At 42.3% G+C, this 25,132-nt stretch overlaps 1 protein-coding gene across 1 annotated transcript in view; it reads left to right on the top strand.

Moving 5' to 3' along the window:
• The window catches only part of LOC144495095 (homer protein homolog 1-like), a 92,133-nt gene that overhangs the window by 35,476 nt on the left and 31,525 nt on the right, over window positions 1-25,132 (top strand). Inside the window, exons 3-7 of the mRNA XM_078214978.1 lie at window positions 7,971-8,102; window positions 8,956-9,048; window positions 14,663-14,805; window positions 18,637-18,793; window positions 23,862-23,972. Of these exons, the coding sequence (XP_078071104.1) occupies window positions 7,971-8,102; window positions 8,956-9,048; window positions 14,663-14,805; window positions 18,637-18,793; window positions 23,862-23,972 (636 nt within the window). The remainder of the gene's footprint in view (window positions 1-7,970; window positions 8,103-8,955; window positions 9,049-14,662; window positions 14,806-18,636; window positions 18,794-23,861; window positions 23,973-25,132) is intronic.

Genomic DNA, 25,132 nt, shown 5'->3' with positions numbered 1-25,132 from the left:
TTCACTGTCTTACCGAAATTGTTTGTCAGACCTTGTGATTTTCATTGGCGTACTAAAATAGAGCCTTTCATGTCACATGCACTTTTTTTTTGCCTTTTCTTATCCATATTTTTTTTAATTCATCTGTCTCGCAACTTGCAAATCCACCTACCTCTTGAAATGGTCTAAGTATATTTGAAGATAATTATTCACTTTCTACTCTATCTACTTTGTATCAAAGGTGAATTTCATGTTAGACCTGTTATTACAGACCCACTGTACCACATACTTCATGAATAGTAGCAGAATTCTCCAATCATTTCATGTACCATTCCATTGGTGACACACTCTGCCTCCAGTCAATTTTGCACTTACACTATCTTTGTTGCCAAGCCAGTTCTAAACCCATCTGAACATCTGATTTTTTTTAAGATAAAGAAAAATATTCTTCAGCCTAGTATCAGGCATTTGATTGCAATTCTAAACTGGAGCACAAATTGAGATTGACGCTCTGTGCAACACACAGGGAGTGCTGCATTATATGAGGCAGTGGTTCCCAACCTTTTCAGTAACACTGCACACTTCAATGGAACAATTCTGTAGCATACCCACTTTTTCAGCTGAATCAATTGCTCATGAACCTCACATTGACTTTTGTGATAGATCACATTGACATGGTGTGAGTACATTGAGAAAATAGTCCTTGCATTGACTGAGTGAAGGATTTAGAAAGGTTTGTGATTAACCAAAGGTGTCTGGCCAACCAGGTGTTAGATATGGGGAGGGAGCAGATGAGCATGGAAGGCGTTCCAATGGCAACAGGAATAAAGCAGATCCCTTAGGATGCCAGCAGGGGGAAGCACAGTACCTGACTGAGGTGGGGGAAAGCAACAATTTGGTGGTTAAAACTGGCTTGAAAATAACCCGAAGGAACCTGCATTATCACTTATCTCGAGCTGGTCTAGCTCAGTTGATGCACCCTACAAAGTCTTTGGGTACCAGCCACTTGTCCATTCAGTTTTTGGATTGCAAAGAGTTAGAAACAGCTGATGGGGTGACCAGCCAAGCTCTTCTGAGATCTGTGATTTGGCAGGAAGTGTAGGTCTATCCAGAGGTCGACTTGCAATGAAACACAGCGTGACTGTGGAAGCACCATTCAGAGACTGGTAACTCTGAATTTGGGTGGTATTTGGGGATCAGCAAGGCGACTTGACCAAAGGTGATGACTGGGTGGTGCTTGGCAAGAGCAGAGGCCAGATAAAACCAGTGGCAGCAGCCAGCCAGAAATGTTGGCTTGCTGCTGTTGCTGGTTTTATCTGACTTCTGCTCCTGTGCTAGCCAGTCGCCTCCCAGCCCCTCACTCTCGGCCCTAGCCTCTGGGTGAGTCACCCTGCTACTCCCAAAACCCCACACATTCTCTGATTAGTGGCCCCAATTGTGTTCTTCAGGCCTGGCTATGCGAACAAGAGATGAACACTGAACAGTCAGGAGGTGCAAGTGATCTGGATGTGGAGTTGCCGGCGTTGGACTGGGGTGAACACAGTAAGAGTTTTAACAACACCAGGTTAAAGTCCAACAGGTTTATTTGGTAGTAAATACCATTAGCTTTCAGAGCGCTGCTCCTTCGTCAGAGAGTGGAAATCCACTCCAAATCCATTTCCACTCCATCTGACGAAGGAGCAGTGCTCCGAAAGCTAATGGTATTTGCTACCAAATAAACCTGTTGGACTTTAACCTGGTGTTGTTAAAACTCTAACTGGTCTGGAAGCAGAGAGCAGCAGCCAATGAGATAACAGCAAAGCTTTGGTCAAGGGGAGCAGATGCAGGGGCAACTTCAGCCCTGGGCAGGCAAAGATAAGGCCCTTACTGATGGGTGGGCCACCACATCATTGGGGGACCTGCAAAAAGGGTGCCCCTAAAAATGCAAGTCCACCTCTGGGTCCAGTGGACCCTACAAGACAGCTCTCCAGATGTGGATATTTCTGGTGAACCCTTGGAGCCAGAGGCATTGGTGGGCCCAGCACAGCCATCATCAGATGCTCTTTACCCATCCCAACATGATCATTCATTCAAAGTGCCACCCACAGAGATGGAAAGAGATGAGTTCTTGGGTAAATTCAAGCTAATCTAGGGAAACAATATCTCAATTGTCTTTAAACTGCAGCCAGTTTCGGTCCCATTTCTATGAATGGGAAGAAATAATTGGCATGACTGCATCCCTGGTTGAAGGGGCCCTGTGGTCACAGTTCATAGAAACCCCACAATGCAGAAGGAGGCCACCCGGCCCACCGACTCTGCACTGACAACAATCCCACCCAAGCCCCACCCCTGACACCCCACAACTCCATCCCTCCAATCTCCGCATCCTGGGACACTAAGGGTCAATTTATCATGGCCAATGCACCGATCCTGTATATCTTTGGACTGTGGGAGGAAACAGGAATACCTGGAGGCAACCCACGCAGACATGGGGAGAATGTGCAAATTCAACACAGGCAGTAGCCCAAGCCAGAAATTGAACCCAGGCCCCTAGAGCTGTAAGGCAGCAGTGCTAGCCACTGCCATGTTGGGGAATTCGAGTGGCTTAATGCAAGGGTGTGTGTATGGGTGTGCCAGCAGCTGTGGCACACTTGCACACTTCAGTGCCCTGCAGCACAGTGCTTGTGAACTACTGGCCTGAGGTGCTGTCTGTTGGATGCAACATTAACCAGAGGTCCTGTTGATTCTTAGGTGGATGTAGAACATTCCTAATTTGAAGAGCAGGGCAGTTATTCCTGGTGCCCGTGCCAATAATTATCCTTCAGTCAACATCATTAAAACAGATTGTCTTGTTATCACTACATTGGTGTTTGTGGAAGCTTGCCAAGCACAAATTGGCTGCCATATTTCCTACATAATCATAGTCACTACACTTCAGTATTATCTTATTGGCTGCAAAGCACTTACGATGTCCCAAAGGTCATACAAATAGCTATATCAATGCAAGTCTATAAAGATTCATGTACCTTTTTAATTCGCCTCCCTTGGTTCTTGGATACACAAAGAAGAATGACTAAGTCATGTACAATTTTTTTTGAACCATCTAGTTCATGAACAATCTGAGCAATTCAAATGAGGTGAGCCAGCTGTGTGGAGGCAGGCTCGCATCCCAACATTTACACTGGGGTGCAAAGAGGCCACCCTTGGCATGTAACCCAGGGTGAGGTGAGATTGGCTGTCCTTGACCAGGCAGCATTTGACTGAGTATGGCATCAAAGAGCTCTAGTGAAACTGGAGTCCATGATAATTGGAGGGAACACTCCATTGGTTGGAGCCATACCTGGCATAAAGCAAGGTGGTTAGAGGTCAATCATTTCAGCCCAAGGACATCACTGCAGGAGTTCCTCAGGGTAGGCCCAACCACCTTCAGCTGCTTAATCAATGACCTTCCTTTCATCAAAAGATCGAAGCAGGGATGTTTGCTGCTGATTGCAACATCATTTGTGGCAACTCGGATGCTGAAGCAGTCCATGTCACAATGCAGCAAGACTGGGACAATATTTGGGTTTAGGCTGAGAAGTGGCAAGTAACATTCGTGTCACAAGTGCCAGGCAATGACTATCTCCAAGAGGGTCTAACCATCACACCTTAACATTCAATCACGTTACTATTGCTGAATCCCCCAGTATCAACATCCTGAGAGTTAACTTTGACCAGAAACTAACTGGACCAGCCACATAAATAAAAGGCCTGGAATCCTACAGCGAGTAACTCTTCTCCTGACTCCCCAAAGCCTGACCAGCTACAAGGCACAAGTCAGGAATGTGATGGAATACTTCCCATATGCTTACACGAGTGCAGCTCCAACAAAAGCTTGATAGCATCCAGGACAGAGCAGTTTGTTTGATTGCTACCCCTTCTACAAACTTTCAATTCCTCCACCACTGAAGAGGCAGCTGTGAGTACCATTTACAAAATGCACTGCAGGAACTCACCAAGGTTCCTTAGGCAGCACCTTCCAACTTAGTGACCACTTGTCATCTGGAAGGACGATTAGTATATACTTAGGAACAGCACCACCTGGAAGTTCTCCTCCAAGCCACTCACCATCTTGACTTAGAAATATATCGCCATTCCTTCATAGTCGCTGGGTCAAAATCCTTTAATGTCCTCCCTAACAGCACTGTGGGTGTACCTACACCTCTGACTGCAGCGGTTCAAGAAAGCTGCTTTCCCAAGGGCAGCTAGGGATGGGCAATAAATGCTGGTCTAGCCAGCAATGCCAACATCTCGTAAATGAAATAAAAGTATAGTGATGCCCAACTTGAGACTTTTATTCCCAATGCATTCTGAGCATAGCTTTTGGGTGATGTGGATAACTACTTTTCCAAAAACCACATCCTTGCAAATTGTCTCTAGAAATGCTCAGACTTTATACTCATAATGACAATCCTGTACTACATGGGAATTGTTATTGCCTAACCAATCTACTGCATAATGTGCACAACTATTTTTTTTATGTTCCAGTGTTTGGACTCTAGTTGATCTGTTTCCTATTCACTTAACTCATTTATACATGAAACAAGAATTGTCACTATTTTGTTTAACTTTTTTTTATTTGTTCATGGGATGGGGGTATTGCTGGCAAGGCCAAAGTTATTTCCCATGCCTAAAGCACCTTGAGAACATGGTGGTGTGCCGCTGCAGTCTGTGCAGTGTAGATCCACCCACAGTACTGTTGGGTAGGGATTTTGAGAATTTTTGACCGAGCATGGGTAAGGAACACCAATGTGTTTCCAGTCAGGATAGTTTGTGACTTGTTAATTATATATACACAAGTGTTTGCATTGGAAATTTGTACTCCCCAAGTACCACCTAACATTTCATGCCACACACCAGCTCAAGACTAAATGTTGTCCAGTTTGCTGCAGGCATGCACAGACTGCTTTGTTACAGAGTAGTACAAATGAAACTGAACACTCTGCAATCATCAATGACTGTCCCCATCCGACCTGGGAAGAGGTCACTGAAGCATCTGAAATGTTTGTGCCTAAGACACTCCCAAGTACCTCCTGCAGTAATATTCTGAGGCTGGCCACCAACAACCATAACCATTTTCCTTTGTGCTCGGTGACTTCAACCAATGGAGTGTTTTGACCCAAGTTCCTATTGACTTCAATTTTGCTAGGGCTCCTTGATTCCACATCCAGTGAAACACTGCCTCAATGTCAAGAGCAGTCACACACATCTTGCCTCTGGCATTCAGCTCTTCTGTCCATGTTTAGACCAACACTGTAATGAGATCTGCGGTCCTGGCAAAATAGACCACTTGATGAGCAGGTCCTGCTTAATAGCATTGTTGATGTCACTTGTCATCACTTTGCTAATGATTGAGTAGATTGGGTGGTAATTGTCCAGATTTCCTGAACAGGATGTACCTGGGCAATTTTCCAGTGTTGTAACTATACTGGAATAATTTAGCTAGAGGTGCAACTAGTTCTCAAATATTCACTTGGCAGTACTACTTGAAAGTGATTGTAAATACTTTAGCCTTATCTCTTGCACTCCTGGGCTTGCTCCAAAATCATTATTTGTAGAACCCCCTCTCTCTTGTTCATCTATCACCAGTGGATCTGACAGGACCACTGCAGAGCTTTAATCTGATCCATTAGCTATTCGATCACTTGGCTCAGTGTATAGCATGCTGGTCCTGTAATTTAACACTTGTGGTCCTGTGTTGTAGCTTCACCAAATTGCTATCTCATTGGGTGTACCTGGTGCTGCTCCAGCCAAGGATTTCTTTCCTCATTGAACTAAGGCCGATGCATGAAAATGAGTGGAACTAATCGAGTAGCCCTAGTGAAGAACTACCACAGACATGATGGGCTGTATGACTACCTCCTATGCAGTAACATTCTCAGAATTTGACTTTTAAATGTATGACTTTTAAATGTATATCTTTTGCCTTTGATATTAAGCAAAGGTCAACACCTGGGCATTGGTTAGCATTGCTGCCTCACTGCACCGGGACTGGGGTTCAATTCCAGCCTCGGGTGGTTGTCTGTGTGGAATTTGCACGCTGTCCCAGTGTCTGCATGGGTTTCCTCTGGGTGCTCCGGTTTCTCCCCACAGTCCAAAGATGTGCAGGTTAGGTGGATTAGCCACGCTAAATTGCCCCTTGGTGTCAGCCTGGATGGGATTGTTGGTGCAGCCTCTGGGCTGAATGGCCTCCTTCTACAATGTAGGCATTCACTGATTCTATGACCGTTGATTATATGAAGTTCATGGGATTGAAGGGACAGTTGCTATCTAACTCTGTCTTGCTACCATCAAATAATACCAGTACAGTGAATTTGTAATTTCATTTTGTGGAGTGATTGTGTAGAATAAGAGTTTTGTAGGGAAATGTAAAAACAGGCTGCAACTTTGCTCTGCTTAACAATGTTTAGAGTTCAAGTGAGTTGCTGAGAAGATGCACGTGACTCAAAGGATCTGAAATATAGAAAATTTTTTTAGTCCATAACAAGTAAGCATTGCTCCTCCCAGACTGTCGGATGTGGCTCATTGATAGCGCGTCTGAGCCAGAATTTTGAGCTTAAATCCTACTTCAGAGAGTTGAGCACAAAACCCAGGCTGATACTCCAGTGCAGTACTGAGGGAGTACTGCATTATCTGAAGCTGTCTCCAGGATGAGATATTAAACTGAAGCCCCATCTGCGCGCTCGGATTAATGTGAAAGATCCCATGGCACAATTTTGGAGGAGCGAGAGAGTTGATTTCCCCAATCGTCTGACAAATATTTTCCCAACATCTCAAAATAATATTTGGTCATTATCGCATTTTGATTTTTTTTTTGGAGAGAATATGCTGTGTGCAATTTGACTTGCATTTTTCCTACATTATGATAGTGACTACACTTAAGTAATTTGCTAGTTCATAAAAGGCACCATGTAAATTTTAATTTTGTTCCTTGGCAGCCCCCCCTCTTGAGAAAAACACATTAAAAGATTTGTTTTCTTTAGATCTTTAGGTATTTGGCTGAAGAACATTAGAAAAAAATTCTAGTTAATTAACTTGCAACATTAAAAGGGTAAATGTTAAGATTTTAAATATGGAAAGATTAGAGTTTTTTAGAATTTCTGAAAAATGAAATTAAAAATTAGCGCAAGTTTTATAAAAAGCTAACTTTATGTAATGTTTGTTAAACATTAGTTAATTCATGATTATGTTTTGTAGAACTATAGATGCTATTCTCACCTCAAGCTTCTATCTGTGGCAGCTTTTCCAGCAGTGTGCTTTGTGATCAGAATTCCCCTGAAGTGCCTGACTATCCAAAGATTAAAAGCATTAAAATTATTACTGCCCATGGTTCCTGAAGCCAACAATTAAACTTCCTTATCTGCTTGAAATATTTGCCAAGTGTTAAATGACTAAATTGGACCCTATTTAAAATTGGGATGACTTTTGGTTAATAAGTCGCAATCTAGTAACCTGCTTCTCATTTGATAGCGCAGGGAGATGCAAGTTACTTTGTATTTTATGTGGAAGCTTTAAAGTTTACGAGCTCCACTTTGTCTTTCCATGGAAAGTTGTGATTTTTCTCTCTAGGAAACATTTTCGATTCCTGTTAATACAGTTAAGATGTATTATATGCATTCTTCCACAAACTGATTTTGGCATTTCCCTTTTTAATGTAGAAAGCAAGCAGCCAACAGAAATATGGATAGTTTGGCACAAACCACTTCCAAATGGGTTGGTGAAAATATAATTGACCAAGTCAATTATACACCACAAAAAAAGGTGGCATGGGCCGAAGGGCCTGTTTCCATGCTGTAAACCTCTGACTCTTGTGTCTTTCAATATCAATTTTGAACTACCTGTCTGAAGTACAAGTGGTTTGGAGTTAAATTGCCTAACATTAGTGGGGAAGGCTGGGGCCGTTGACCTGTTTTGAGGGATTCGACTTGTAAAGCCAATTTAATAATACAATAATGTTGTTTCTTCTCTCCCAGGCAATAATCAACAGCACAATCACCCCAAACATGACATTCACAAAAACATCTCAGAAGTTTGGTCAGTGGCCGGATAGCCGTGCAAATACAGTATATGGCCTAGGTTTTTCCTCGGAACATCATCTAACAAAAGTGAGTAAAATCATGTGATCTGGTACCTAATTTTGGAAAACGGCAAAATAAATACTCCAATTCAATACAAGTACAACCAGATGTGTTTATGATGTTGTACAAAATTATGCCTAATTTCTAGTGCAATACTAAAATGTTATAAGATCAGTAATGCACAAAAACTCCACGTCCTCGCACAGTAGTTCCTCACTTAACATTGTATTTGTGTTCTAAAAAGTACAACTTGAAATTAAACCATGTTAAGCAAGGAAGTTATGGTGGACCTTTTCGTAGAACAAGGATTCGGCCTCTACGAGTATTGTATCCAATTCTGAGCACTTCACTTTGGGAAGGATATGAAGACAGTGCAGAAGAAATTCACAATGGTTCCAGGGATGAGGGGCTAAGTTACATGGATAAATTGGAGAAGCTGGAGTTGCTCACTTTTGAGCAGAGGAGATTTAATAGACATACTCAACATCTTGAAGGGTCTGGCCAAAATAGATGTGAAACTTCCCATTGACACAAGGGTGGAGAACCCTAAGGTGAATAGCAATGAATCAAAGGTGACATGAGGAAAATCTCCTTTATGCAGCATGTAGTTAAAATCTGGAATGTGCTACTGAGTACAGTGGAGGTGAATTGAATTGTGACATAAAAACAAAATTGGAGATTATCTGAAGAGGAAATTTGCAGGAATATATGGAATAGGTGTGGACGTTCATGTTACAGCTGAGCAACTATAAAGCCCATTGCTTGGGTTTTGCTTGTGCATAAATAGCTGTCTTGAACAGTCATCTGAATGTTGCCCATTTATTGTTCGCAGTCTTTCATTTCTTAGAAACTAATTTAAAAACCTTTATTCTCAATATAGTTTGCAGAAAAATTTCAGGAATTTAAAGATGCAGCACGGATAGCAAAGGAGAAAATGCAGGAAAAAATGGAGTTAACCAGTACACCTTCACAGGTGAGCACTATTATAATGCATTAAATGTCACTGGGTGGAACCAAGTTTGTGTGATCAGCAAAACAATAAGCAGCTCTGATAATTCAAAGGTAGCATGTTTTACCTTCCAACAGCCCCTTCATAGAGAAGTCCATGAATCAGTTGTCTCTGAGCACAAAATGATGCTTCATGAGGGCGGTAAAGCACTTGGTGAAAATCAGCATTGATCCATTTTGCAGTAAATAACCGAACCAAATCAGGTTTTTAAAACTTGGGCACACTTCCTGTTCACTTAAGAATGATTGTTACACCATCCAGACCTGTGATTTAATTATAGAGCAACATCATCCATAATGTTGCAAAGGTATGGTGCTGGGCATTTTGCATACCAAATGCAGAAACCATTTCATGTAGTGCTGCATTAGAAATTGTTTGAGATCAATGGCATTAAAGGGAGAGTGAAGATATGGGTAACAATGGCCAAGAGGTAGATAACAAAGAACAAAGAACAGTACAGCACAGGAAACAGGCCCTTCGGCCCTCCAAGCCTGTGCCGCTCCTTGGTCCAACTAGACCAATCGTTTGTATCCCTCCATTCCCAGGCTGCTCATGTGACTATCCAGGTAAGTCTTAAACGATGTCAGCGTGCCTGCCTCCACCACCCTACTTGGCAGCGCATTCCAGGCCCCCACCACCCTCTGTGTAAAAAACGTCCCTCTGATATCTGAGTTATACTTCGCCCCTCTCAGCTTGAGCCCGTGACCCCTCGTGATCGTCACCTCCGACCTGGGAAAAAGCTTCCCACTGTTCACCCTATCTATACCCTTCATAATCTTGTATACCTCTATCAGATCTCCCCTCATTCTCCGTCTTTCCAAGGAGAACAACCCCAGTCTACCCAATCTCTCCTCATAGCTAAGACCCTCCATACCAGGCAACATCCTGGTAAACCTTCTCTGCACTCTCTCTAACGCCTCCACGTCCTTCTGGTAGTGCGGCGACCAGAACTGGACGCAGTACTCCAAATGCGGCCTAACCAGCGTTCTATACAGCTGCATCATCAGACTCCAGCTTTTATACTCTATACCCCGTCCTATAAAGGCAAGCATACCATATGCCTTCTTCACCACCTTCTCCACCTGTGTTGCCACCTTCAAGGATTTGTGGACTTGCACACCTAGGTCCCTCTGTGTTTCTATACTCCTGATGACTCTGCCATTTATTGCATAACTCCTCCCTACATTATTTCTTCCAAAATGCATCACTTCGCATTTATCCGGATTAAACTCCATCTGCCACCTCTCCGCCCAATTTTCCAGCCTATCTATATCCTGCTGTATTGCCCGACAATGCTCTTCGCTATCCGCAATTCCAGCCATCTTTGTGTCATCCGCAAACTTGCTGATTACACCAGTTACACCTTCTTCCAAATCATTTATATATATCACAAATAGCAGAGGTCCCAGTACAGAGCCCTGCGGAACACCACTGGTCACAGACCTCTAGCCGGAAAAAGACCCTTCGACCACTACCCTCTGTCTCCTATGGCCAAGCCAGTTCTCCACCCATCTAGCCACTTCTCCTTGTATCCCATGAGCCTTAACCTTCTTAACCAACCTGCCATGTGGGACTTTGTCAAATGCCTTACTGAAATCCATATAGACGACATCCACGGCCCTTCCTTCATCAACCGTTTTTGTCACTTCCTCAAAAAACTCCACCAAATTTGTAAGGCACGACCTCCCTCTTACAAAACCATGCTGTCTGTCACTAATGAGATTGTTCCGTTCTAAATGCACATACATCCTGTCTCTAAGAATCCTCTCCAACAACTTCCCTACCACGGACGTCAAGCTCACCGGCCTATAATTTCCTGGGTTATCCCTGCTACCCTTCTTAAACAACGGGACCACATTCGCTATCCTCCAATCCTCAGGGACCTCACCTGTGTCCAAAGAAGCGACAAAGATTTCCGTCAGAGGCCCAGCAATTTCCTCTCTCGTCTCCCTGAGCAGTCGAGGATAGATGCCATCAGGCCCTGGGGCTTTGTCAGTTTTAATGTTCCCTAAAAAACCTAACACTTCCTCTCTCGTAATGGAGATTTTCTCTAACGGGTCAACAGCTCCCTCCGAGACACTCCCGGTTAACACGCCCCTCTCCTTCGTGAATACCGATGCAAAGTATTCATTTAGGATCTCCCCTATTCCCTTGGGTTCTAAGCATAATTCCCCTCCTTTGTCCCTGAGAGGTCTGATTTTCTCCCTGACAACTCTTTTGTTCCTAACGTATGAATAGAATACCTTAGGACTCTCCTTAATCCTGCCTGCCAAGAACATCTCGTGCCCTCTTTTTGCCCTTCTAACTCCCCGTTTGAGATCTTTCCTACTCTCTCTGTATTCCTCCAGAGCTCCATCTGTTTTCAGTTGCCTGGACTTAACGTACGCCTCCCTTTTCATTTTAATCAGATCCTCAATTTCCCTGGTTATCCACGGCTCTCGAATCCTACCTTTCCTATCTTTCCTTTTTACAGGCACATGCCTATCCTGCAGCCTTATCAATAGTTCCTTAAAAGACTCCCACATGCCAGACGCGGACTTACCCTCGAACATCCTCTCCCAATCAACATCCACCAATTCCTGCCTAATCCGGCTATAGTCAGCCTTCCCCCAATTTAGCACCCTGCCCGTAGGACAGCACTCATCCTTGTCCATTACTATCCTAAAGTTAACAGAGTTGTGGTCACTATTTGCCACATGTTCCCCTACCGAAACTTTGACGACCTGACCGGGCTCATTTCCCAGAACTAGGTCCAGTATAGCCCCCTCTCTAGTCGGGCTATCTACATACTGTTCCAAAGAACCTTCCAGTACGCATTTTACAAATTCCTCCCCGTCCAGTCCCCCAGCTCTAAGCACTTTCCAGTCTGTGCCAGGGAAATTAAAGTCCCCCACTACAACAACCCTATTTTTTCTGCACCTATCCAGAATCTCCTGACATATCCTTTCCTCCACTTCCTGTGGGCTGTTGGGTGGTCTGTAGTACACCCCCAGCATAGTGACTGCACCCTTCCTGTTTCTGAGTTCCACCCACAGCGACTCAGTACATGACCCCTCTAAGTTGTCTACCCTCTGCACCGCGGTAATATGCTCCTTAACTAATATCACTACTCCCCCACCTTTTTTAGCCCCTCCTCTGTCTCACCTAAAACACTGATACCCCGGAATATTCAGCTGCCAGTCCTGTCCTTTTAACCAAGTTTCCGTCACCGCAACCACATCCAAATTCCGCACAAGCATTAAGGCCCTAAGTTCGTCTGTTTTACCCGTTACACTCCTCGCATTGAAGCAGATGCACTCCAGACCTCCAGGCCCAGTCAGGTCGTCCTCCTCCAGAGTGCTCCTCTTCTTAGCTAGCCTTGCCCTGGCCCCCAGCTCGACCCCAGCCTCAGTATTTACTGACCTCCTGTTTTGTTCCCCACCCCCCTGCCACACTAGTTTAAATCCTGCCGAAACACTCTAGCAAAACTCCCAGCCAGGATATTTGCTCCCTTCCAGTTAAGGTGTAACCCATCCTTTCTGTACAGTTGCCATCCTGACTTGAAGATTTCCCAGTTATCTATGAATTTAAAACCCTCCCTCTTGCACCAGTCCTTTAGCCACGCGTTCAACTGTAGAATCTCCCTGTTCCGAGCCTCACTTGCACTAGGCACCGGGAGCAGTCCAGAGATTGCTACACTGGAGGTCTTACTTTTTAGCCTAGCACCCAACTCCCTGAATTTCTCTTGTATGACCCCCCTGCTCTTCCTACCTACATCATTTCCCCCAATGTGTACAATCACATCCGTTTGACTACCTTCCTTTTTAAATATGCTTCCTACCCTCTCGGAGACATCCAGTACCCCGGCACCAGGGAGGCAGACTACCATCCTGGATTCTCGTTCAGTCCCACAGAAGCGCCTGTCCGTGCCTCTAACTATTGCGTCCCCCACAACTATCGCTCTCCTAAACCCCTTCTTTCCCTTCCGGACCCCTGAGCCTGTCTCCGTGGAGGCGATCTGGTCCTCGTGGCTTACCCCTGGAGGGTCATCCCCCTCCACAGAATCCAAAACAATATACCTATTGTGGAGGGGGACAACCACAGGGGATCCCTCCACAGACTGCTCACTCCCTTCCCTTCTCCCATCTGTTGCCCATCCCTTTCTCTTATGGGAGACTGCCACTGGGGTGCTTTCTGGCACATCACCCTTCTGACTATTACCCCTCCTAACCGTGGCCCACGTGTCTTCCTTCCGAGACCCTGGTGTCACTACCTGACTATAACTTTTATCTATGACTCTCTCATTTTCCCTAACTAAACTGAGTTCATCGAGCCTCAGCTCCAGCTCCCTTACACGATCCTTCAGGAGATGCAGTTCCACACATCTGGCACAGATATGGACTTCCGGGAGGCAAGTTGTCTCCAGGAACTCCCACATCCCACACCGAATGCAGTATACTGGCCTCCCACTCATACCAGCCATGTCCTTTTTAGTTTTGGGGATAAAACAAAAAGGGGGTGTAACCAAAGAAAAACAAACAAACAACCTTCCTCGCCGAAGCCCTGTGAGCCAAAGCCCTTTTAGCTCTCACTCTGTCCCCTGCTCACGCCGCTGCCCGCTAACGACGCTGCCCGCTCAAAGGTGCGGCCTACTTTTAAACCCTCCAAAATCTTCCCAGGCTGCTGCTGGGCCTATTTCCTGTTTAGAAAAAAAACCTCCGATTTTTTTCACTAATTTAACTGAAAAATAATTAAATAAATTAGTGCACAAACAAGCTCCCTTACCCTCAGCCTGCTCCTGTGGAACAATTGTGACAAGAGGATTTTTCTCGCACTGATCATAGAATCTACGGCATGAAGATAAGCCCTTCAGCCCAAACTGGTCCATGCCGACCAAAAAGCCCATCTGCCTGCATTTGGTCCATATCCCTCTAAACCTTTCTTATCCATGTATCTGTCCAAATGCCTTTTAAATGTTTTCAAAGTCCGTGCCTCAACCATTTCCTCTGGCAGCTCATTCCACATATGTACCACCCTCTGTTTTAAAAGAAAAAGTTGCTTCTCGGGTTCCATTAATTCTTTCCCCTCTTAACTTAAACCTGTGCCCTCTAATTCTCAATTCCGCAATCCTGGGGAAAAAGACTGAGTGCATTCACCCTATCCGTGCCGCTCATGATCTTATACACCTCTCTAAGGTCACTCAGTCTCCTACGCTCCAAAGAAAAAGGTCCTAGCCTGTCCAATCTCTCCCTATAATCAGTCCCTTGGGTCCAGGCAATATCCTTGTAAATCTAACGTCTTCTCTATGGCAAGGTGACCAAAACTGAACACCATACTCCAGGTGCGGCCCCACCAACGTCCTGTACAACTGCAACATAACTTCCCAACTTCTACACTCAGGGGGGTGCACGGAATAGGGCAGATGGTGTGAATCCAAACCCAGTTCGAGAGGTAAAAGACTTGCATTTGGCACCTACAATTCCAATTACATTTCTACTGACTGGGGCAAATTTGGAAGCTTATGTTCATTGATTTTCTGATCATACCCCAAGTAATGACTCTTTTTCAGAATGAAAGATTTGAGAATTTTGTTTCGCAGGAGTCTGCAGGAGGTGACCTACAGTCACCTCTGACACCAGAGAGTATCAATGGGACAGATGATGAAAGGTCTATTCAGGATGTGGCACAAGATTCTGATGCGCGAGCTGAAATTAACCAGAGTTCTCTACCTTTTACTCACAGGTAAGCATATGAAATGTGAAGTTTTTTAGTCCAGTGGTAATTGTGTTGGAGTAGCTGTTGAGTAAAATCCCCTATTGCTTTAAACTACATTACAAATTTATTTTGCTGGAGTTTAAGTGTCTTGGAGAACCAACATAAAAATGTTTTGAATTGAGAAACCAAAGCAAAGTGCCAATTCCTGTAATGGGGGCCATTGACAGGGTTAAAATTATTTTTTGACATCAGAAAATGTTTGAGGTGTGTTTTAATGGTCTGATTGCAGAGGAAATGGAAACTGAACAAGAGTTTAAGTTGAGGAAGTACAGCATGAGAAGTCCTGATTTTAATAATGTTGGGTAATGTGTTTAGAGTATCGGAGAATAAGAGGAAAGCTGATAAAAGTTATGACTCCAGCTGCCCATTATAATGAGAACAGATCCAGTTATGGTTGAGTTGCCTATGTTTGCTGAAATTTTCATTTCGAATATGAAAAGTTTTCAGAGGAGACTTTTCAAAAACGGGAGCAGTAAGTCTTGGGCTGACTGACTTAAGAACTTTAAAATTCTTCATTATAGCTTGAGCAAGCAACATGGAGGCATCTTTGGAAAAGGTGTGACTTCCATTTGAGATTAGCAAAGATGTTTCAGAAGAGCTGAGTAAAGCTAGGAATCAGTTGGACAGGGAAAAAAAACTGAAACATGAACTGTCCCCATGCTTTCAATTTGTGTATATCAGCACATGTAATGGGATCACAGGCTGCTTGAACTATTGAATCTTGGAAGTTTAAGAACCATTAATTAGAGCTTGGTTTTATGGGTGTCATAGTAACACAAGTATTTAAAGATGGTTTAATTTTTTGCAATAACTTGTTAGTATAGATGGCCATTTCAAACTGTGGGCAAAGCTGTTTAATTGATTGAAATAAAGCCTCTAATGTGATTGATCTGCATGTTTTGAACAGCCAGGAGGCAGTTCTACGACCCTTAATTTTTATTCCCAAATGAGTGTCATCTTTAGATCAATCATAGATCATGTACATCATATCTATCTCAAATACATAATCATAGAATCCCTACAATGCAAAAGAGGCCTTTTAGCCCATTGAGCCTTATCCAAGCTCTCTTCCCCCTCTATCTCTTTCCCCGCCCCCCCGCCACCCTATTCCCATATCCTCACACATATTTACCATAGCTAATCTACCCTAACCTGCATACCTTTGAATTAAATGTTTTGTTTAAATAACTAACATTTCTTCAGCTAAGTATGTGGATATGCTCAAATATTAGATTTCTATATAGGCCAAGCTGTCAATCCTGAATCCAAACCAAAACATGCCTGGAAATGTTTTGATATCCTAGAATGATACAGCACAGAAGAAGGCTATTTGGTCCATATGTCAGGTCTTTGAAAAACTAACCAATTTGGCCCATTCCACTGCCGTTTTCCATAGTCCAGTTTTTTTTTCAGGTACCTATCAAATTGCCTTTTTAAAGTTTTTAATCTGTTTGCACCATCCTTTCAAAGGCAGTGCATTCCAGATCATGACTTGGCTTTTTAAAAAAATGCTCATGTTTCTTCTGTTTCTTTGACCTTAAATCTGTGCCCTCTAGCTATTGTACCTTGTGCCATTGGGAACATTTTCTCCTTCGTTACTTTATCAAACCCTTCATAATTTTGAACTTAAATCCAAATTTCATACTGCTAGTGTAGCCATGTTGCTTCTGTGCAAAGGGCACTTTTTACAAAAAAATATAGTAAGTGGAAAAGGAAATAACGAAACCAACCATTGGTTTTATTACCTCCTTCTCACAATCTTAATTTGAAGCTTCAGTGAGGAGATTTTTTGTTGTATTGCCTTAGTGTGTTTGGAACTTGTGTGTGAATGATTTAGTTCAACAAAGCAGAGGTAGACTGTGAGTCAGTGCCGCCATGTACATGTGTAATTCTGAACTAACCTTCAATGTAACATAAGGCTGTTGTCACCCATTAACCCTAATATGGATTTGGTGAAGCATTACATAAGGGAAGTCGAACCATGTTCTGTCAATGGTGGATCATATTTTGATGCTGTCAAAGCACATTCTGGTTGGAGAAGTGCAATTTATTTTCCTCCGTTGTAGTCTGTGAATTCACATTTCTCTCGATCACTGCTTTGGTGTCCATGTCAAAATTGACTTGAGTCACATCTTTCATGATCATTCATTCCGTTTTAATTAAGATTCGGGGACCATTGTTGTCAGAAATGTGCTTCATAAGCTGGAATGTATCCATGAGCAGGAAGCCAATCACCATCCTGACTTGAGAATATATTGCTGCCCTGTCGCTAGGTCAAAATCCTGAAACTGCTTCCCTAACAGCACCATGGGTGTACCTACATCACATGGACTGCAGTGGTTCAAGAAGGCAACTCACCATAAATGCAATAAATGCTGGCCTAGCCAACAATATCCACATCCCTTAAATGAATTTTAAAAAGGCAAAGCCAATCCTGTCTTTATTCAAGCATTTATCCATTGAATTGAGAAATGCAACAGAATTACCTGCCCTACAGCCTCGACTCAAATTGGGACCTGTCTCTGCAGTGATGCTGCTACTTTTTGAATAGTAAAGCATTGCTATGGAGAAGGAATAAGAATTTAACTGCGAATACCTCCCAAAATATGAATGCCCTACATCAAGTATCCTAGGGAGTGAGTGGCTATAAAAATATCCAAGACAATTTTGGGAAACAACATGAGGGGTAGAGTGAATGTGGTTGACTGCTACAGTTGATTACGATAAATCAATTGAAAAGGTTTTTTGTTTCACACTTAGAAATTATCAAACCGATAGAGTTCGGGCTTCTACAATACATCTAAAATTTTACTAGTTCTAATTTTAAATCTGTGGTGACTCCCAGTCCGGAAAGTCCACACACATTGATCAATAACCATGTAGTTTTTTGTATCTGACCTACTTAGTTCTGCATTTTGTTTTAAACCAGATTGAATTCAGGTCACAGATAAACAGATTGCAGGAATTGGTCTTTCTGACCTGACCCAATTGAAATGCTAATGACCATGGATGGATTTGCAAGCTAATCATCATTGTGACAAAGTTTATGCACATCTTTCGCAATGTGGTGTAGAGCAGGTTATGATATAGGAAGGTGCAGAAGATCCACACACTATCACTCTCAGAATATCTGTAACAACTCTCATTTATATAGTCTCTCTAATACAAAACAAACAAGGGGGGGAAGTAAACGACCTGCAGAACTGGGTTTTAAGGAGTATCTTTGAAGAGATGTAAACGGATATAGGGAGGCAATTCCAGAAAGTAGAGGCTGAACAGCTGAAGATACAGCCAGCATTGATTGGCCAGGTGGAGGGAAGGAAGGCGCAAGGCCAAAATGTGAACAATGAAAGAGTTTGGGAATGATAACCAATGTGCTCAGAAGCCAACATGTTTGAGAATGTTGGAAAGGCATGTGAAGGTGCCAGTACAGCAGTACTTTGCAAAGACTAAGAAGTCAACAGTGAGTTTTTGCGAGGGGAGAGGGAGGAGTTGTTTCATTTGCAGAGCAGAGGAAACTATTCACAATATTGGATAGCCTAGCAGCCAGAAAGGATTGTTGGGTGGTCAACATGTGATGGTCCCCTCAGGAAAGATTGGAGGGTGGTCATGAGGAAATTGGGGTGGGTGGGTGGGGGGGGGGGGGGGGGGGGGGTGGCAGAATTGAATATGTTCCAACATCTGATTTGTCATTTACTGTAGGTATCTTTTAATGTCAGATGCAAATAGACTAATTTTTAAATCCATAACAAAATGTACACTGGTTAATCGTAACAAGTTGTTTTTTTTAATGTACAGTACCACAATAGGAAAGCATTGGGAGTCTGAATTGGCAACCTTAAAAACCAACAATGCTAAACTTACAGCAGCACTACTGGAATCTACTGCCAATGTTAAACAGTGGAAACAGCAACTTACTGCTTACCAGGATGAAGCAGAGCGGCTACACAAACGCGTATGTATTAATGGACTGTAAAGTTTCTGCCCACTAGTTGTATCATATGTAATGTTAATAGTGACAGGTCACTGTCCAATATATTGTCTTAAACTTGAAATGTAACTGGAATATTTCATTGAATTTCAGTCTGTTTCAAAATGGTCATGTATATAGATTTAAGATTTCTTTTTTGTTTGTTTGTGACACAGCCAGCATTTATTGCCCATCCTTTAATTGAACTGAGTGGCTTGCTAGGCCCTTTTAGTGGGCATTTTAAGAGTCAGCCACACTGCTGTAAGGACAGCAGATTTCCTTTCCTGAAAGACATTAGTAAAACAGATGGGTTTTTATGGCAATCGTCATTAGATTTTTTAATTCTGGATTTTTAAAATTGAAATTTCACCATCTACCCTGGTAGGATTTGAACCCAGATCCCCCTGGGTCTTTGGGTTACTAGTCCAGTGATAATACCACTACCTTTCCAACCTATAGTAAGAAGTATCAGAACACCAGGGTTAAAGTCCAACAGATTATTTGGCAGCACAAGCTTTTGGAGCACAGCTCCTTCATAGGCTTTCAAACCTATGGCACTGGCCGGTTCTACATTTTCAGGATGTGTGAAGATTGTATGGTCTAACTATATAGCCAATCCGTAACTCAGTGAGACTAACAGTTATTTCTCAATTAGATGCACAAATCTGCCCAGAGTGTAAGGATTAATTGACAACTGTAGTTCTCATTCTGGAAAAGTAACTTTCAGTAGCAGTTGGCATCTTCAATGTCTCCACATTTTGTTCATAGCTGCACTTTTTAGAGTAGTCCACAGACCAGATAGTTAATAGCTCCTGTATTTAGTAGGCAATATTGCAAAAAAAAAAGTTTAGTAGGAAATAAACACTTCCATAGTTCAGCACTGAAAGCTGCATTAGCAGATTTTTTTCTCTTTCTATTTGAGGGTCTGTAGAATGTTCAACCAGGTGAAATTATTGCTTTAGTTGATAACATTGACTTATTAAAATTGGTAGACCACAAAGAGTAACTGCAGACCCTCATTGGTCCCAAACATTTTTGGGGAAAATCGTGGAATCTAGCTGATGAATAAGAAGTTAGATTTCAGATTAGGATGACATTATTGGACAACTTAATTTCACTTGACTGACAGTCATGGGCCATTTTAAAACTAATAGATAGTTGATGGAAACTTGCTGCATTAAAATGGTATAGCAATGTAAATCTTGATGTGTCTATTACACAAATAGTTTCATTGATAATGATGCACATGAAAATTCATCCCCATGATTTTTTTGGCATGATGACAGGAGCTGCATGTAAAGTGGTATTTTGCATTGGTGTCCCAGCAAAGGATAGCGCAAATATTGTTTCCCTGCCAGAACTGCTATGTTGCCAGTCCACAGTACTACAGTGAGGAGGTCAGTTGCCACCTTACAATGAGAAGGAAGGTAATTTAGCTCCAGGCTGTTTTATGTTGATGCAGACAGAGCAGGTTCCATGTTATCTGCTTGTATTATTGTTACTACGTGGACTGGGTGATGAGCTCATACTAACAAAAACACATTCCATTAATTGGAAGCTGAACTTTTATTAACTAGGAATGTTACGCAAATTATTTCTAAACATTGTACTAAAGCTTTGACTTTGGCAAATGTGCACGCATTTTTAAGAATGTTGAAAGGGCTAACTGCTTAACTATTGACTAATGCTACTGTAATATCCTTAAAATTGTCAAGTTTTCAGTCAAAATCTTATCTTGAGCCAGGAAGTTTGTGCTTGCCAAATGAAATTATTGTACTGAAATGAGTCTAGCCCCTGAGTCAGTCTAATGTGTGGCCCTTGCAAAATACAACTATGGACAAAGTATGTGGTCATGTGCTGAATTTATTTTTGCTAGTAATCAGAAATTAGCTGCAAGCATAATAAAAATATAGCATAAAGTTTTACACACACACGATCATTATTGGACTTGCGTTTAGAGTGAAATGTTAAGATAATATTGACCAGAAGCTGAACTGGACTAGCCATATAAATGCTGTGGCTACTAGAGCGGGAAGTGTATCGCCTCCTGACTCCCCAAAGCCTGTCCATCTATAAGGCACAAATCAGGAGTATGATGGAATACACTCCTCTTGCTTGTATGCATGCTGTACCACCAGCAATCAGGAAGCTCAACAGCATCCAAGACAAAATAATTCACTTGACTGGCACTTCAGCCACCACCTTCAGTATTCACTCCCTCTACCACAAATGCATAGTGGCAGCAGTGTCCCTTACACAAGATGCACTGCAGGAACCCACTAAGACTCTTCAATAATACCACCTAAACCCAGGCCCTCCAACTTAAAAGGACAAGGGCAGCAAAAACATGGGAGCACCTCTCCAAGCCATATACCATCCTGACTTGGCAATATATTGCTGTTCCTTCACTGTTGCTGGGTCCAAATCCTGGAACTCCCTTAATTCCTAACAACACTGGGTGTACCACACAGACTGCAGCGGTTCTAGAAGGCAACTCACCACCATCTTCTGAAGGACAATTATGGCTGAGCAATAATTCACATCCCATGAAAGAGTTAAAAATAAATGTTGACGGGAAGAGTTCCTCGTTTTTTAATTACTTGTGAATTTCAGTGAGTTGTAAGTATACATCACAAGGCATTAATCTTTTTAAATTGCATTAGATATAAGAGTTATGCAAACTTATGATCAGATCAGGGACAAGAATTGTGGGAGATGGTGGAACTTGATATCCTGACCATTGCAGTATTTGAGTAGTGAGTTCATTGCTGAAAAGTGCCTGAAGGATTGTTTGGCAACTTCATGGAACAAATCTTATTGTGAATAACTCGTGTTCCTTTTGGTTTTAAAAAATGTGGAAGTATTACTTTATGCCTTAGTCTGAGCTGGCTGCTCAGCTTTGTTGAGCATATCGGCAAATGGTTTCCTACTGTAGGAAGCAGGAATTTAAAATTTGATACTCCGTTTACGTACCATCAGCTAATTCCAGAGTATAGCTAGCACAGGCATCAAATTGCATGGTTAATGTCATTAGGAAGAGGTTTGTATGTTGTTCTGAGTTAACTGTTTGCTGGAGACTACCAAGGAAACAAAATGTTATAAGGTCCAGTTTTCAATTTGGTTAGTCTGCCCCCTTGTGTTTAAATGCTTTTCCAATGCAGTGAATGGAAAATCACTTTTTTTTAAAAATCACAGTATTGTTGTGGTGCTGAAAGAGGCCATTTGGCCTGTTGTGTTTGCACCAGCTCTCTGAGCATTATGATTTTAGTGCTATTCTCCTGCCTTTTCCCTGTAACCTTGCACGTTGTCTCTATTCAGTTATCTAATGCCCTCTTGAATACCTCAATTGAACATGCCTCCACCACTCTCCCTGGCAGTGAGTTCTTGACCTGAACCACTCACTGTGAAAATGCTTTTTCTCGCTTCACGTTTGCTTTTTTTGGCAAATCACTTTAAATCTGTGTCCTCTTGTTCGCGATCCTTTTGCTCGCAGGAACAATTTTTCCCTGGCTACTGTTCAGCCCCCTCATGGTTTTAAACAGCTCTTGTCCACAAAGTCTTTCTCCTAGTACAAGTAACCCTTGAATTTAATCAGAACCTTGTCTTTAAGTGTCTGGCAGTGTGCGAGCAGTCTCTGTCCTCGGGAAGGTTGAGGTAAAGCACAAGGCTGTCCTGAGGCTAATCTTCCCTTGGCCGCCTTCTCTTTGAGGAGAACGCACAATAACTAAGATGTTTGGTGTTCAACAAATGTGCTCTTAACTGTGTACCTCTATTTTGGTTTGAACAGTGTTTAATACAAATCCTCTGATATAGTTTTGTATGCTACTAAAAATATAATTGAATGCAAGAATGATGAGGGAGGAAGAGTAGAAATTTGGAATAAAAACAAGGTTCAAGAAATGCACTGCATTCAGTCAGTACCTATAAACCTAAAAGACTGTTAACATTTTGGATGTGTAACCTTTGGTACATTCTAATAAAGTTAACACCCAAAATGTCAAAACCTGCCTTTGCCCTTTACAGGTGTTGATGAGCTATATTCTTTGTACTTATAAAATACTGGAAATTAGAGTGTCAACACTCGGTGTTGAAACCAGTTTGTGAAATGTAGTTTATCGTTTGCCAGTCTGAAATGATGGAGCAATATTCACTTGTTCTAATGTGTTGAAAAATAGCAAACTGGAGTGGTAAATGGTAGAGGAAGTCTGTTTCATATTGAAAAATAAAAATCCATTATTAAATTTGCACAATTATTTGAGCAGAGGTCAATCAAGTTATCTGGCTTGAAAGTCCGCTCGTTAACTTTTTTCACTTCCCTTCATTCTCCTTGTTGCAAACCCAGATGCTGAACTCCCCAAGTTCAATTTTTCACATACCATAGAAATGGCTGTGTTACTTTGTGCAGTAATGGTAATAGTAAAAGATCTTTTTTAAGTCCATGTTAATTCTGCAATTTTGGTCCAAACTGTTGGAATTCCATGTATGAGAACACAAGATTTGGGCTCTTAACCTAGCTCTGCAATTCAATTAAGATCTGATCTTATTGTGTCTTTTTTATTCATTCGTGGGACATGGGTGTTGCTGCCCGCCAGCGTTTATTGCCCTGCCTATCCCTAGTTGCCCAAAGGCAGTTTAAAGTCAACCATATTTCTGTGGCTCTGGAGTCACATGTAGGCCAGACCAGGGTAAGGATGACAGATTTCCTTCTCTAAAGGACTATCGATGAGCTCATCAGTAGATTCTTAATTCCAGATAATTTTTGTTGAATTCAAATTCCGCCATCTTCCATAGTGAGATTCAAACCCAGGTCCCCAGAACATTAGCTGAGTTTCTGGATCAATAGTCTAGCGATAATGCCACTAGGCCAATGCCTCCCCTGACTCCTGTGTTGATTTTTAAAAATCTGTCTAACCCCACCTTGAATATATTCAGTGAACCACCACCTACTGCTCACCTGGGGAAGAGAATTCCATAGACTGACCATACAATTAAAAACATAATTGGAATAAACATCAGTGAAAAATGTTTTCTCATTTTGATTTTCTATATTCAGGTTTCTGAACTTGAATGCCTGAGTGGGCAGGCAAATGTGCTCAAGACACACAAAACTGAATTGAACAGGACAATAGAAGAACTAGAGGCACAGATGAAGGACAAGGAAGAGGTAAGGACAAAAATCTATCTTCGTCCAACTTTCCTGTAGTGATATTTGGTTGGAACACTCTGTGCATGATTATAAATTGAATTCGGTGTAAACCGAAAGTTGGTTGTGTTGTTGACCAGTTGTGTATAATCATATGGTGCTCTATCGCATTGAATCGATGAATGAATAATAAATGGCAACACTGGAACATTTTTTACAAGGGGTAAAAATATAAAACCAAGGGGGCAACGTAAGCAGAAGCCATGTAGCAGGCTTCCCACTGGGCTCCACAGCCTCCTTGTCTCCAACCACCAGATTTCCAGCGGAGCTGAATAAATTATGCAGATAATCATTTAAATATCATTAACTGGTTCAGGACTGAAGTCTCTAGACCTGTTTCACTCCAGCAGGGTTTACAACACCTCCCTGCTAGGGGGGGAGCTGGCAGCCCAGCCCCAATGGAGTGAGGGGGGCCATGGAAGGCCCCCAGGAGGACAAGAGTAAGGGGGTGTCCCCTGGAAAACTGATTAGTAAAGATTGCACTGAGTCTAGTAGTACGTCAGAAGCAGCACATATACACCCAAGGTGCCACAGTGAACGACAAATGGAATAATGAGTTATTGATGCTTCCATAAAATTAATTTATCTTTAGCCGTCTTTTGACTCAGCCATGCATTTTCCCTGACAGATTTAATTTTTTTTTTGTTTTTTTGCTAAGCATGGTTTGCAACTGATAGTTGCACAGAAGTTAAGGGACAACTTATACATAGGGTCCAGGTTTGTATATTTATGAAACGTAGTCTTTTGATTTGGGATTCTACGGTCAAGTCAACATTACACTAAGGAAATTTAATAATAATTGTTTATCTATATTTGAGTATAGCTGAAATAAAGACATGCTTTCAGAGCTTTTTTTCTTTTGCACTTATCAGAACAGATGTAAGGAACAGCAATTTGTACTGCATAGAAAGAGGGTGCCAATTGGTAGAGGCAGAGAAAATACCCACTAGAACAGTTAACTGCCAAGCATTTGTTTAAATTCAAACCAGGAAGTAAACTCTGGTCAAGGTATTATCATGGGGAATGAATCCCAGGGAATGACTTGCCCCAAACTTGTGTTTATTGAAAAAGTGGCAATGCATGGGCATGTTGTTTTTGTTTGAAAGGGACAGGGCCCTGTG

The sequence above is a fragment of the Mustelus asterias genome, chromosome 6 (assembly GCF_964213995.1).
Source record: "Mustelus asterias chromosome 6, sMusAst1.hap1.1, whole genome shotgun sequence".
In the NCBI taxonomy this organism is placed as follows: Eukaryota; Metazoa; Chordata; class Chondrichthyes; order Carcharhiniformes; family Triakidae; genus Mustelus; species Mustelus asterias.
The sequence above is the reverse complement of the archived record's forward strand: the minus strand, read 5'-3'. Positions and strand labels throughout refer to the sequence as shown.